The sequence below is a fragment of the Pseudochaenichthys georgianus genome, chromosome 6 (genome assembly GCF_902827115.2).
Source record: "Pseudochaenichthys georgianus chromosome 6, fPseGeo1.2, whole genome shotgun sequence".
In the NCBI taxonomy this organism is placed as follows: Eukaryota; Metazoa; Chordata; class Actinopteri; order Perciformes; family Channichthyidae; genus Pseudochaenichthys; species Pseudochaenichthys georgianus.
Window position 1 is genome coordinate 26,341,741 of NC_047508.1, and position 16,115 is coordinate 26,357,855.

At 40.0% G+C, this 16,115-nt stretch overlaps 1 protein-coding gene across 1 annotated transcript in view; it reads right to left on the bottom strand.

The window, feature by feature from the left end:
* pclob (piccolo presynaptic cytomatrix protein b) overlaps nucleotides 1–16,115 on the bottom strand; it is a 65,961-nt gene that overhangs the window by 8,551 nt on the left and 41,295 nt on the right. Inside the window, exons 17-29 of the mRNA XM_071203407.1 lie at nucleotides 14,114–14,182; nucleotides 13,772–13,798; nucleotides 12,163–12,236; nucleotides 11,951–12,026; nucleotides 11,722–11,847; nucleotides 4,834–4,942; nucleotides 4,553–4,620; nucleotides 4,212–4,453; nucleotides 3,425–3,475; nucleotides 3,208–3,338; nucleotides 2,266–2,292; nucleotides 1,744–1,837; nucleotides 845–916 (exon numbers count right to left, since the gene is read on the bottom strand). Coding sequence (XP_071059508.1) covers nucleotides 845–916; nucleotides 1,744–1,837; nucleotides 2,266–2,292; nucleotides 3,208–3,338; nucleotides 3,425–3,475; nucleotides 4,212–4,453; nucleotides 4,553–4,620; nucleotides 4,834–4,942; nucleotides 11,722–11,847; nucleotides 11,951–12,026; nucleotides 12,163–12,236; nucleotides 13,772–13,798; nucleotides 14,114–14,182 — 1,166 coding nt within the window. The remainder of the gene's footprint in view (nucleotides 1–844; nucleotides 917–1,743; nucleotides 1,838–2,265; nucleotides 2,293–3,207; nucleotides 3,339–3,424; nucleotides 3,476–4,211; nucleotides 4,454–4,552; nucleotides 4,621–4,833; nucleotides 4,943–11,721; nucleotides 11,848–11,950; nucleotides 12,027–12,162; nucleotides 12,237–13,771; nucleotides 13,799–14,113; nucleotides 14,183–16,115) is intronic.

Consider the following 16,115-nt stretch of genomic DNA (forward strand, 5'->3'; position numbering starts at 1 on the left):
GTGAAGAAAATACATGAAACTCACGAGAGTCACTCCTCAGTTTATACCGTGTTTTGTTTCAATTAATGTATCATTTAGTTACAAATATGTGATATATCTGAACAACAAAGTGGTCAAAAATTATTTTATTCATTTATTGGAAACATTTTCATGATTGCTTTTTTCGTTTATACATTTTATGAATGGCGTTTATCTTTTTTGAGAATGAGTTCTTATTTTATTTTATTTATTTGGGTCTACAACAGATGATACAAATGTTTATGTCAGTAAATGTGTGCTAACAGAGGCAAGGGTGTTTGTGAAAACAACAGGGACAGAGCTGCTGTTAGACATCAGCTGTGCGGCGCCATCACAAACGGACACCGCTTCACGTGACGCTCCGGAAGAAAGGACGTCCCATTGCTCTTAAAACTCATTTCCCTGCTTCTCGTGGTTTCCTTGCATCTCTCCATGCTTCCCTGGTGGAAGGGACTACATGCAGGGAAACGATGCAAGTGAGGGACTCAAGGATTCCATTTCATCGACCTGAGATGCAGCCAAAGGGTCCCAAGGGAAAAGGGAGTAGAATTTGGATGGTAGATAACATAAAAGCCTATCCAAACTATTTTGCTACAGAATTGTAATGCATACAGAATTTAGCACGAGACGAATAGCACTTATTGCAAAAAAAAGGTAAAGGCATGTAGCAAAGATTGACTACAGAATTTGTGCGAGGGAGATAAGACTCGTATTATAATGTTGCAAGAAAAGCTTTTGTCATCGAAAAAAGAATGCCGCTGTTTACTACGTGTGAGTTAAGCATTGGACATTTTGAGTTTTTTGTTGAGATTCCAAAAGCACTCACTTCTCCCAGGAAGTCATTGGAAGAGGATCTGTCATAGTCCCACACAGTCACCTCCAGCGTCTTTTTCTTTAACTGGATAGAAAAAGTGAAGGAGAAAGGGAAACAGATTATGACGATGGTTTGTGCATATGTATGTGTGAGGGAGATAACTGTGTGTGTAGGCCTGCGTTTGAGTATGTGTGAGTGGAGAAAGTGTGAAAGAAAACAAACCTAGAATGGTTATTGACTTTAATATGCTCGGAAGATAAGGACTTACTTATTAAATTTGGTTTGTTACAATACATGTACATAAACTTGTGAATGTGTATATTGGTATGTGTAAGGGGAGATTGCAACATATATCAGGGGTGAATGATTGAATGAGTGATGCCTCAGCAGTTTTAAGAGTGGCAGGCTCCAGCCATCAGAGATGTGATTAACAGAAGGAAGCCCCAGAGAGTCCAATGAAGGCCTCTATCTGACCACTAAAGCTACTGCATCTGCACTTCCTCACTGTTGTAATTACAGTCTGTGTGTACACAAGCAAACACAGACATCAATGAAGAAAACACAAGCACCCATAGGCACACTAACTAACACAGTGTGACAGAAAAGCACACAGGCACAATTACAATGTTTCTATAATTATTTTTGTTGAATTGATATGCAGTTAGGCTGTCGGTGTTGATGCAGCGATAGAGTAGAAATGATGCATGTTAAGTTGAGTCTTTGGAGAGCTGATAAGAGGTTGCACAGGGATATGGAGGACAGCCCTGCGGACAAGGCATAGGGACAGAATCCTAAGAAGAGTGTAATGAGACATCAACGTCACCTCAAGTGGCCCGAAGCACAAACTGCACAAACATGACAAAGGGAGAGTTTGTGTGTAAAGTGTTTGATAATGTTATTCTGCACAGTACCTGTTCCAAATGAATGTTCTTGTAGATGACAGTCTGGTTCCATTCTGGGTTCATGGTCTTCTGGGCATACTTGGTCCTTCTCTTGTTATCAGCACTGATAAGTCATGATATTCAGAATGATTGGTTGTCAGTAATAAATTGAAATTTCTCTTCCCTGCCTGACCCCATGGCAAACATTTACTACACTATGATATGCTCAAAAACTGTGGGCTGAATAGATGCTTGTAAAATCTCCTGCTCTGGAGACATCAGAAACAATTTCAAATGACAATGTTCAAATTGTCTTGGATGACTTTACAAAATCACAAAGCACTTCAGAGATAGAAGCTGAGAAGTGTTAAAAGTGAGAGGCATGGAGAGAAAAAGCAATGACAGGAGTTTTCTTAAACGACATGAAATTGAGCAGATAATTAGACGAACAACAAAGGCCACAACAAAAGGATGGAGAAGCACTTTGGAGACATAATTTACAGAAAGAAAAAACAAAACACCAACGAAAAGCAAAGATCAGCACCACGCTACCTTGCATTCTGGACAACCATGACTTGGCTGAGGGAGTCCAGAAGAGGAAGAGGAGGGCAGATATCACAAACAAGAAAGCAAAAACACAAAAAACAGTCAGAGAAGCCCAGAGAGCTTAAATAAAAGGCAGTAAAGGATAGAGAGCTGAGGCAATCAATATTCTCTGCAGGTGCACTGTTTTTGTGCCCAAGCAATGTATGTGACGCAAGACCAAATCATCTCACAATGATTCCAACTGGCTCATGGGTGGATGACTAATTCACTATTCTGAACTGTTGCTCGATGTACCGTGGCCGTGCACTCTACCCACAAATACATTTCAAAATACTCTTCAAATGAAACAGCAGGGGAACAAAAAGGCTCTCCTGTACAGCTTTCATTCTAAGTGTGCAATAGAGGGGTCTTATAATCTCATAAACAGCTCTAATGTTTTTTTTTATCTAAGAGCAGATACGGTTACAGAGCAGATAAGGCTATATCGATCCTTTCTCTTGCTATTCACGGGTTCTTTGTACGAAGCTATTGGGTGGATCAGGCGAGAGAAGTAAAAGCAGGACATACAACTAATGGAAAATACAAAAGTCTAGCTTAGAGTATGAAAGCATACACATAATGCTGTCTATGACCAGATAATTGAACATATTATAATGTTTCAGTATGGCAAATTATCTCCTCTCACAACTTCCTATGAGGTATAACACACCCATCCACAAATCGAAAGAGATTGAATCAAATGGAATCAAATTAAACTACAACTGAATGCCTCATATCATCATGTCCAGTCTCATTCTCTCAAACAAGCTCAGGTAGTTAGTCAATTTCGTACAAGACACAATATAAGGTCAGAAAGAAATAGGGGGAGAGTAAACAAGACAGACACAGAAGCAGAAAGGCAGACACAGACCAGACAGTCATGAACAGTGAAACACAGTCAGAACTCACCCTCTCCCAGGTAAGAGGTAGACCTTGACAAACGGGTCAGAGTAGCCGTCGTTGTCCCTCTGGGCCAGGTTTCTGGCCTGCAGAACATGCACGATCAAGTTTCCCAGGTTCTTGTCATAGTTGATCTGGAGCTGAGGGGAAAAGAGTGGAGGGGAAGCTGTGTGAGGCAGATTTAACTATGGATGAAAAGTATCTAGTACTTTTTGTGTTTTAATACCTGAATTTCTCCAGTGATGGGATGAGGTATCCTCATTACCTCTGTTATCGGCTACAGAAATAGGGGAGAGCATACAATGGTTGAAAAATGATTCTTTCATGACTTGACCCACAAAGAAAAGTTCAAGCAAGCCATTCCCCTGGGATTAGGTTTTGTTAAAAGGTGCTTTGACCTAACTTGACCTCTCTATATTGTAATCTTACGGATGAATGGATTGTCCTTGTAGAAAAGATGCTGAGTAAAGATTTCTCACCGGATCTATGAGCCTCAGGAGAGATATGACTATCTGAGGAGTGCAATTTACTTAAAAGGTCCTCAAGTGAATTTTGAGAAGGTTAATTAATTATTTCATTTTTACATAATCATTAGTGAACTGTATTTTACAGTTTAGATAATAAAGTACAAGTATATTTCTGCTTGACATTCATCTCCATTTATCATTCCATAATGCTTCCTATTTTTTTTATCAGTTTGACATGCCTTTCAATGAAAATACATGTACACATTTGCCTACAGTATAACAAAGCCTACATGCATATATTTCCAATTCCATGCAGACCACCCTAGGTCATGTAATGTAACACACTATATTTTGTTCCATTATAATTGTCCTGTTGAACACAGTCACAGGTGCATGAGAGATCAAAAAGAGTGCTGCTTATAACCATCCATACTATTATTCATTTAGAATACATTGTTGTTTTACACAATTTATCCAGTTCAACTATTTACAACTGAAAAGTGTGCCTGCTATGTGGCAGTGAAATATGCAAGTCTTATCCACAACCTTGTGTCGTTGTTTCTTGTTTATGGCTGGGGATGCAGGCTGGCCAGGGCTTGGCACACCACTGGAGGCAGCTGAGCCAGTACCCGAGTGGAGGAGGGCAGAACGATCCAGCACAGAGAGGACCCCCAAACCCCCAGACCCGAGCCCTGTTCCAGCCAAACCAGGAGCCAGTTGCTGGGACACCTTCTGCAGTTCTGCTGCCAATTGATTAGGATCCACACCAGGGGAACGCTGCCCACCTACTGAAACAAATGAACACAGTAATTCACCTTGAAATTATGTGAAATAGGCACACAGATATATGCATGCATGCAGACACATCAACAAATCCTTGTACATACCAGCCTTAAGCTGGACATGGTGCTCCAGGGCTTGTGGGTGCTCAGGGTCAGACAGCATATCAAGGTCGCTGTTTGGATCCATAAAGGACATTTATAATGGAACATAAACCAGTGTATTATAGCAGTTATCAGTCAGAGGGTGATACTTGTGAGATGAAGGGATGTGGAATAAAGAGGAGGAAAAGGAAGGTGGAGAGAAGGTTGTGAAGTTACCATATTGCAGCTAAACATATTGGAGTTTCAGAGGGATAGAGGAGTAAAGGATGACAGATGTAACTCACAGTCTAACACAGATCTCCGCCTCGGCGCATGGCTGGCCCACGATGCACTGCACTTCTTCATAAGTCTTTCCCATCAGAAGGATTCCGTTCCACTCCAACACCTGCATTCCTGTGGTGTGATGAAAGCAAGCAAGCAGATTCAGAGTCAAAAGTGTGTTATCAATTCCCACACAATATGTTGTCGATTCATTTCATCCCTCCCTCTGCATGAAACGAAGCGTGATGCTATGGAAAGTGCTTTGCCTTTACATAGAGGTAATATAGTTTCTTAAGTATAAAGCTTCGAAATCCTTTTTGATATAAAACAAGAATAATCTATATTTCCAAAATAATTTGTCCTTCAGTTCAGACATAACAGGTTATTTGTGGTTACTTGCATCATTATTTATCATTATAAAAACATTAAAAAAAAAAAACTGTTGTGTATCTCACGTGGTCTTGAAATTACGCGAGAACACACTGGTTAATGATTTCCCTGTTTGGCCTAACTTGGAGGTGGCCAATCTGACGCACACTTTACAACGTAAATCAATATAATGATAGTGTAAATGTGTAAACATACAACAAATAGTGCGTCCATGGTTGCACTACTAAAACGGGGAAGTAAAAAGGGTAAATATAGAGGTTTGTTACAACTATTAGTCTACGTAAGAACGGAAATGTTAAGCCTGTGTGTGTGTGTGTGTGTGTGTGTGTGTGTGTGTGTGTGTGTGTGTGTGTGTGTGTGTGTGTGTGTGTGTGTGTGTGTGTGTGTGTGTGCGTGCCTGGTTGCTTGGGTGGCCCTCAGTTAATGAGGAGCCGCTACACTTTGAAGTGCAAGCTGCTCCATGTATCTTACTGCGACAGTGTCCGCATAGCCTTCCATTACTGATTTACGCTCAACGTTTTCTTTAAAGAGAAATAATATTCAACGCTGTAACGGCGAATCTCCTTCCACAGCTTCTCTTCAATTAAACCGAACAGTTTGTTTTCATTGACTGTTGCTTCTTGGTAAACCAGATAAAGGTGCACACGCCACCAACAGGACTGGAGTGTGGAATAGAGATGGGCGAGTCATGATTCATCCGGATCATTAACCCGGATCCTAGTAATGAGCCGGTCGTGACGAGTCTCCCTCTCGATTAACCCGAGTCCTTTGAGTCCTACACCTGATGTGACGTAACAATTAAAACTATAAATTGCGTCACTCTTTACTCTCTTTATAACGTGTACAATCACATTACAACGTTGTTGTATCCAGAGATCCAGCAGACTCGTCGCCATGCACGAATCAACAGCAAATTCAGCCCCTCCTCCGGCTCCCGCGAGAGTCCCGTGAGCCGTGAGTGAGCCGTGAGTCGTTGGACTCGCGGGAGCCGTGAGTGAGCCGTGAGTGAGCCGTGAGCCGTGAGTGAGCCGTGAGTGAGCCGTGAGTCCGCAAATCTCTGAGTCTGCTGCGACTCGTCGAGGGAGCCGTGGGACTCGCGGGAGCCGTGGGACTCGCGGGAGCCGTGCGAGCCGGAGGAGGGGCTGAGTCTGCTGTAGATTCGTGCATGGGGACGAGTCTGCTGGATCTCTGGATCTGCTGCCTGCTATATGTTACGGCTCTGAGTCCTCGTAGGCTACTGGTCTCTCTCGATCATTGACCTGGATTCACGGATCCCGCGATTTTTCCGGCTCTAAATTAAGTTTCAGTGTAGACTTCTAACACAATGGTCATGTTGTGCAACAGTCTCCTGTAATAATATCTGCATTTCCAATAAGGATCTTACTTGGAAACTCGTTTATTTTGAACATGGCACACAAAAATAAACAAATGATAGAAAATTGCAAAACAGTTAGAATATATAAAATGTAATTATACTATTATTATTATTATTATTATTATTATTATTATTATTATTATTATTAAATGAAAACACAATTGTGCAAAATTAGCTTAAGTACAGGAACATATTAAAATAACTATATACATATAATGCAAAACACTTATTTTTTAAAATGCACACACACACACACACATGTTTTATTAAAGCAAAAGACACTGTGTAGCGGAGGTTAATGTAACGTTAGTTTAATATGCTGGTTAAATGCAACAACTTTTCGGTTTCACCGGTAGGATTTCTACGGTCTTGGTCATGCTGACTCATATGACTCAAATGACTCAAATGACTCGTATGATCCGGATCTCTTCAATGATTGACTCAGAAGACTCCGAGTCCATAAAATGATCCGGATTTGCCATCTCTAGTGTGGAACGAAACATGCGCAGTCGGCCCGATTACTAAACTGCGGACTCGGTAATTACGCTTTGGCTTCACACAACAGGAGTGATGCTTTGATGTTGTGTGCTATATCCAGTGGGAAACTTAATTAATATTGTGACAGAAACGGTCAACTTATGCACACTATCATAATTGTTTTTGTAGTATATAGTGCCGCGCACATATACTATCAGGATGTTACTGATGTGGCGCGGAGTGATACTGAGTGTGTGTATGTAAGCCATCGATGTATAATAGAGAGCCGAAGTCCCTCCCTTTCCAGTGCACCTCCATGGGAACTTATTTCGGAACAAGTATGTATTGAAGTCGTCAATGGCGAGACAGAAATTATCTTTCGATCCCGTTTGAATTGTGCCATGAATTACACATAGGCTATCAATGTGTCAATCATAAAAAATAATTTCCATTTAAAAATAAGTCACAGTTTGTCGTAAAACTGTTGAAATATAAGATAAAAATACACAACTAGAAAGACTACAAATCCCAGTAAGTGATGTCATAACTGATGTCATAATTGTTTTTCCTCCTCTAAATATAAGAGATAGCTAAGATAAGATAACTTTAACAAGATGCCTGTGTGCTTTGTACCAGGTTGTAATCATACCAGCAATGGGTCTTGCTCGTTGTTTCGCTTCACGTCTGATGAAAGGACCAGGAGTTAGCTATACCTAGCTAGTAGCAAGCACGTTAGTTAGCATTACAGCCGGCTTAGCCTTGTCATTTTTATTAGCCTTAACATGAAGTAACATTAAGTAACCCAAAATGTTAAACAGTAAGATTATAGTCATATTTCGTGAACCCTTTGAAGTGTACTGTCACACCGGTGTGATCATTCTATAATACACCGTTTAAGCCCGGATGCCCCCGCCCCCGGGGGCAGACATGATAACGCTAACGCTACATTAGCATCAGCGATCTTTTCTGCTTCATGCTATCTGCACAAATGGTTAACATTGAACATTAAAAAGATCACGCCGTTCAAGGAGAATCGAAGGCAGGCAGCCAGGCAGCCAGCTTTGCATGACATTCTTCTTGACTTGTTTCATTGTGGTAATAGTTAGGGTGAGTCAATCCCTTTTTTTGGCAAGACAGTAGGGACGGCCATCTTGGTGTTGGTGACGTGTGTTGTGCGATGAGAGATATAGTTCATTGAGCGGTTTCACACAAAAAAGTGTTACTTCACAGTTTTACGGCAATTTCTTTTTTTTTTTACTTGCAAAATTATCTTTTAAATTGACAAACATCATATGTGTAATTCATGGCACAATTCAAACGGGATCGAAAGATACATTTTCTCTCGCCATTGACTTTCCGAAATAAGGTCCCATGGAGTTCCACCGGAAAGGGAGGGACTTCAGCTCTCTATAAGAACTGGATACAGCGTCGGAGGTGGGGTCTCGTTCTTTCCTTTTAGAGCTGCTCATTGGAGCATGAAGGCAAAATGGCCCAACTCTTGAGAGAACGAAACGTCATTACCCCATCATGCCTGGCTGTCAGAGCAGAAGTACCCGTATGTGCGCAGTTGAGTTGCCCCTTAAGCCCCGCCCCCCGAGCTCCCACTCTCGGCCAAGAGTGGGAAGTGCGCCGGACTCTGAGGAAAATATTCATTGTGTTCAAGCGGCGGTACTACAATTTCCGTATCAGTCCGTGGCGTCCCTGGGTCCAGAAAGTATTTTTCCCATTGACTAACATTGGGAAAGAGATGTCTGTAAATCAGCAGATCATTTCTTTCAAACTAAATAAACTATCCAGTATGAACTATTTTATAGCCCTTATTATAATCATTAGGTCCTTAAAGTTGTAAAATGCACTAAAAGCAGAATCTAGATTTATTTTCTCTCTCCATAGAGTGCCTCAGTGACGCGCCCTAAAACCCGGAAGTAAGTTAACATTTTACTACTTCCAGTTCCTTCGACAAAAACCAATGCAATTTCTCCATAGGATTTTGGAAAATAGCTCGAAATAAGGTCTGTGGTTGACACAAATTGAAGAGACGGATCACGTTTTGTTCAGCCGGATAATATCCACATGTCTACCCTACTTTTATAATTTTCTAATCATAAATCTATTGATTAAGATTTATGATTCGATAGATGGAGAAATTGCATTGGTTGTTGTCGAAGGAACCGGAAGAAGTTTACTTCCGGGTTTTAGGACACGTCACTGGCACTCTATGAGCAGCTCTCATAGGAAAGAACGAGACCGTCCCAGCAGCTTCTACTGAAGCCAGTCCCCAACTCCGGGGACTTCCGGCCGGGGACTTCGGGTGGCAGTATACGCCGTGAAGTGGTTTGCGGCCTGCCAGTAAACCCAAAGCAGAAGAAGAAGAAGTGACGTCAGCGGCTTCATTTGCGTAATCTTTGGGTACTAGGTGCCGGCACTAAGTACGGCTAAGTACTTGGTGTGAAAGCGGCTAATGGGAACCTTTTTCTCCCATGAAAGTACCTGCTCTCTAGCAGGGACTGAAAAGGGGGTAAAAAGGTTCTCATGAACTAAGTTCTAGTTCCGGATAGATACTGGGAAAAGTACTATATATATATATATATATATATATATCAGGGTTTCCGTTAGCCGGTAATTACCGGTTTTTAGCTGGTAAAATTTATAAAAAACCGGTAAATTCAAAACCTGACGGTCAAAATGTCTGGTAATAATTAGGGAGGCTCCGATCGATCGGCCGCCGGTCATTATCGGCCGATATTCACTCTTAATAGTTTGATCGGTGCTCTCTATAAAGGCCGATCAGGAGAGCTGGATCTGATCGATATGGACATAAACGCGAGTGAAGTGTAACCGGAGCGAGAGAGAGATCAGATCAGCTGCTGAGTCTGACCGAGACACGCAGCTCTGCATAATCACCTGAAGCCCCGCCCTCTGTTTAGCGGGCTGCAGGAGCTGCATGAGAAACTGACGTGCTGTCAGGAGAGAGAGGGAGGGAAAGAGAGGATCCGTTTCTCCCGTGTTATTATTCAAAGTTGATGTAAACTTCTGAATAATGTACGTTATCTACTACAAGTAGTTTGTTTGAATGTAATAATTATGTTGTTTGTTGTTTGTGGAATCATTTATTGAAAAATGAATCAGCATTTTTCGATCTGTTACGATTATAAACTGAAGCAATATACAAATGAGCCCCGTGAACTGAGTTTTAAACTGAAGCATATCTGCTCATAGTCCGGTAATTACCTGCTAACGGAAACTCTGCTACACAACTATTATTATTATTATTGAAATATGACCGGTAAGTTTCAAATTAGTCCGGTAAAATAAATTCTGCCCGGACATTTGACCGGCGAGAAAAAATCCTAGCGGAAACCCTGATATATAGCCTATATATTGGGGAAAAGTATTTCTGGGCCCAGTGACTATTACAGTTTTTACTCAAACAATGAATGACATGTCAGATGTAGAAGAAATGAGACTGAATAAGTTACTAATATTACTCAAATGTGTATCTTAATGGTATAATTACAAACATCAGTGCACTGCAATCTCAAACTTCCAACCTAGGTCTGAGCTGTATGAGGCCTCACTTAAACAACTGGAATCCGGTCTTACGATTTTACTTCTGCTTTCAAAGCATCTCATAAGCTGCTGTTATATTAAATGTTTGTATTATAACTCCCTATCCTTCTACATGAGCCACTGCTCATAAAGATAATTCCCTCTGCTCTCTCTCTATAATTCGCTATATCCTCCCCCACTGTATTTCTCTTTGCACCTGAAGGCATGTTCTTCTGCCATTCTGTAAGACAAAAATAAACATCACATTTGCATAGTTGCAGTTCTGAGTATGCAAAGTGAAGCTTGGCCGCCTGACCACTGTTCCTTTTTATATATCACAGCTATTATTAGCATGAAAAAATAATCCAGTTTAACATGTTCAGTGTTATTATTTCCAATCCAAAATGGACAAATAGACCAAGAAGAAATACACAGTTGATCTGTCCTTCTCCCCCTCCCCTGTGTAATAGCAAAGCCATCACAGTCCCTACAGAGGAGTTCCATTTTTAAAGAGGGAAACAAGAACCAATTTGGCCCTAAAAATATAATCAAGCTGTGTAAATTGACAATGATATTCAGGCTCCTCTCTGTCCAGCAATACACAGACCACCATAGGTTGATCATTAGAACATTCTAATAGACTTGTGTACACATTGAGTAAAGACTTCTGAGCATTCACACATGTTGTGTATGTGTGTGCGTGCTTGCATGCGTGCCTGTGCATTTGTGTGTCCATAACAATGCTAAATATAGCCTAATGACTAACACAGCCCAGGCCTGTGCTGTGGACGGTGATTTGATAGGCTTTTTACGTTTTTCACAACACTGCAGCAGCAGCTCAAATCCCCATCTGGAATTCAATGATTTAGGAAGGGATTTTTACTCAAGGCTTTTTACACTGCCCTATAATTAACAACAGTTTAAATATTTGCTTTTACAACATTAATCTCTCAGGCCTCAGAAATGAATTTTCTTTCCATCTGCTGCAAAGTCATGAATTTATTGTGTCAATTGAACATGTTCTCTTGAAAAAGGATACACATTACTAGTTACTAAGGGGCCAGATGGGGCAGATAAACACTTAGTTCATACCCCCTCCTTTTATTCATTATTCTCTTACCCTCTACAACTTGTCCTGTTTGTTCTGCCACACCACCAGGGATAACCTTGGCGATGTAGGCTCCAATCTGTCCTCGGCTCCCTGGAATCTCCTTCCCACCTACCACCCGGATACCAAGACCGTTGCCTGAGGGAAAAATAAACATGCAAATCTTAATTACAGTAGCTGGTAACTATAAAAAGTGAAGTGTGACTATGGCATGTCTGTGTGTTTTATGTCTGCCTTGTACCTGACACACTGGTGTCCTTTGGGTCTCTCTTCAGCTTGATGTGATTGTTAGGGAAGGCGTATGGTACCAGTTTCATCTGAGATGGATTTTAATTTATATTTACAACATGAAGAAAACAGATTTTCATTTTAGAAAACATTTTACACTGAACAATCTGGGAAGGAAACGGCATACAGTATTTTGAGGTTAAATTGTGTTGGCTTAGATCTCACCTGTCTCCTGGCCTGCGGATGCCCCTCATCTGGCTTATCAAACCAATCTGTGTCCTCTCTCCTTAGGTGGTAGGCTAGATAGGAAAATATAGTTGTTACCAGCCTACACACACTATATGCTCATTAGCTTGACACATTTCTACATGGTAATGTCTACTTGGGCAGATATAATTTTTGCGATCAAGCTTTAGAAACAGTCTCCAGTATTCATTAGGTTTGTCACACATTCATCCCTACTTGCAGAAATGCAGGAAGATCTCTGATCCGTCCTGACTGGATAGGTGAAAACAAAGAAGTATAAACTCAATTCCAGCCTATCCATACTGTCTGTGGGATCCAATGATCACTACAAGCACTTAATGAAGGATGAATATGTTTCAAAAGGTTTTTCATGCGTTTGATACCATGCAGTGCATCCCGTCTCAGCGTGATGGCTCTTTTTTGTCCATATTTTAATAACGGCTGTAAATGAAATATTGTTGTTGAAAGAAAGCCTTGGAAATGATCTATTGTATTTAATCATTTCAGACAAAACAATGTGGGTTAGAGTTGCCCCATCGTCTGTTTTGATTATCTAAACGACAATACAAGTTATAACAAGATAAGACAATTAATATATAAACATACACCTTGTTTACTTATGCAGTGCTAACAAATTCCAAACAATTGTTAGCACTGCATTATTTTATAAAATGTTTTAAGTCCTTCACAGTAGCTTATAGGATCAAAATATAACTGTGAACTGGCAGTGTAATGTATTTATAATGTACTGAAAATAAAATGTGATGTGACTCCCCCCAAAAAGCTAATTATACAGATCTAACACTATTAAAGTGGAATTTTTAACACATGGTATTGGTTGTATTTAGCATAATTATTTTAAAGCTCAAAGGTAACCTAAAGCCAAGTCAAGTCAGGTTGGTGGAGAATGTTTTCCCTTAGAAATGTGAATCATCACTTCGGTGTATGACAAAATACATTGTCGCTAAGGACAGAATGTGCAGTTCTGGCAGATGTTTCTTTTTATTATCAGTGATATATGAACTGGAAATGCACCAATAATTAAGAGGAGAAATGGCAGATAAATGGTGGATAAATGTATTATATTAGAAGGCACTTGTCCCTTCTAATCAGTATTAGAGGTTGGTGATGTAGAATCAGTCAGCAGTGGTAACATCGGCCTTCAGATATCTATTAAAGTTGGATACAATGCCTTAACACGTATATGCACACTGCAATAATAATTCACACTTATCACGCATGATCATAATATTGGTGACTGTGATGCAAAAGTGCATGAGCATGAATAGTGAATACTGAAAATGGGTGTGATATGCTTACAGAAGCACTATGATCATTCCAGAATGATGTTTTACTCACTTAAGTATATTACACATACAACATATCTGGTGCCATTAAGAGGGGTTCTAACATGTCAACGCTGTAGATCTGCTAAATGACAAAGATATTTTTGAGATGTGGGTCATACTAGAATGAGTTGGGTGTGTTTACAAAAACACCCTGAAAAGCGGATCATTCAGAACCATGATATGTGGTATGGAGGCATACAGCGTCTATTCAACTACATGGAATTGTGATGCTGTCTCACCTTCTATATTCCAGTTTGGACCTCCAGCTGGGGTACAAAGTTATATGTATTTTTCAGAAATGTGTTCAACACATGTTAAGTAATCTAACAAACTCTAGCAAATGTGCTAAGACTAGATTTGTATTGAAGGTATACTTTAGCACATGCATTGAGATCAATAGTCAAGATGCATGCTTCAAAATACTGCAGGTCTGAGTCAGACAGTCTACAAATTGGAACAGTAGCATTCTGAAAATACATGTGACGGGGCATTTTAAAGGTCATCTATCACTTAATATCAAGTTGAGTCATAGCAAAAACATTAAAGTAAAGGTTTTTAACTAGTACTGTAAAATACTCTACCGTGTCTGATACTTTCATGAAAGATTCTGGCATCATCTCTGTTCAAAGCCAGCATGGAATCACTTAGTGCTGTAATCAAGGCAAATGGACACTTTTACCTTGGGTCAAATATCGTGACAAAGAGTTTACCCATGATGATCTTTTGCAAATGGTCCAGAAAACAAGGCAACATTGCTTAACAAATTAAGCATTGTTTTCTCATATTCAATATGGATGACATTAAACCTTCTTCCATTTGGTCCTAATAAGGCAAGAGTTTTGCGAAAGTCAACCATTTGTGCCGTGTCTAAGTACAATTGTTACTGCTAAATGCAAAACATATTGTACCTAATTAAATCTTACGTATTACTTATTAAGTGTTATATTGAAGTCTTCCTAACTAGATTTCCTTTACCTAATGGCACACTTACAATCCCACACTTACAAAGATGGAGATAGTACACGTCAACATTTGCTGTTCATTACTATGCGACATGGACATCTCACATGGCAATGAGACACCCACAGCAACAAACAACAAGCAGAAAACATTCACTTTATTAAAATGGAAATGGATAACATATAGTTCACAACATGCAAGGATGCACATTCAGATACACATACAAAAATAAAGACATATACAAATAAAACAAAATAAGAGACACAATAATGTGGAACTTGTCATTTGTAACAGAAGGCTGAACATACTGTAACTGCATGTAGTCCTTGAATGAAAGTCGTTGCATTGCAGAATAGTTTTTCGTGCACAGAAACTCCTGAAACGTAGATTACCTTTACTGTATATTGGTAGGTGTGTGTCACTGACTAGCCTGGGACCTCATGTATAAAGCCTTGCGTAGGATTGGCGTGGGAAGCTTTTGCTGGCTTCACGTCACGCCCATATTTGCCTATAAATAGTCAAACGCCCATTCATTCATTTTGACTGACTGCATGAAGAAGATCGCAGGAAATGACGACAGAACAGCTAAAACAGACATCTCACACCGTGTCAGATTTTGGTTATTTTGGGGAGGTCGCGATAAATCATATTGTTTGGTGGATGCAGTTTGAACCAGAGTAGCAGCATGGAGGTCGGATCGTCACCAAAATAAATAAAGAAGTGGTCCGAAAAAGGACTGCGGTCAACTCAGCCGTCTCTCGCATTTGCTTGGTCAAATGAGCAGCGCTTCCTTTTTGAGTGCGCGATTAATAGCGTCTTTACGGTAATCGCCGAGAAGTGGCGCTGACGGTAGTACAAGTGCTTATGCTATATTTGATCAATCAATCAATGATATTTGATGAGGGATAACATGATGTTTAGCCATAAGTTCTTAATAAAATTGGTACTGTTGGACTCAGTACATGTTAGACTACTACCACAAATACCATCAAGTACTTTTACTGTGTACTATTTGAGTAATACTCTGTCAAACTCCCCTCCAGAGTACAATAATGCATGTTTTCTGCCCTTTTTGATAAGAGATACAATCATTTTTTGCAATGAGTTCTTAATAAAATCGGTTATGCTGAATTCTGTACTACTGGACTACTACCAAAAGTACAATCAAGTACTTTTACTGTGTACATTTTGAGTAATCCTTTGTCAAACACCACCCCTGAGTACAATAATGCATGTTTTCTGCCATCTTTGATGAGAGATAAAATGATTTTGTGCAATAAGTTCTTAATGAAATTGGTACTGTTGGATTCAGTACTACTTGGACTAGTAGCACAAGTACAATCAAGTACTTTTACTGTGTACTTTTTGAGTAATACTCGTTTAAACTCCTATCCTGAGTACAATAATACTGTACTGAATCCAACAGTACCAATTTCATTAAGAACTTATTGCACGAAATTATTTTATCTCAAATCAAAGATGGCAGAAAACATGCATTATTGTACTCTGGAGGGGAGTTTGACAGGGGATTACTCAAAAAGTACACAGTAAAAGTACTTGATTGTACTTTTGGTAGTAGTCCAAGTAGTACTGAATCCAACAGTACCAATTACATTAAGAACT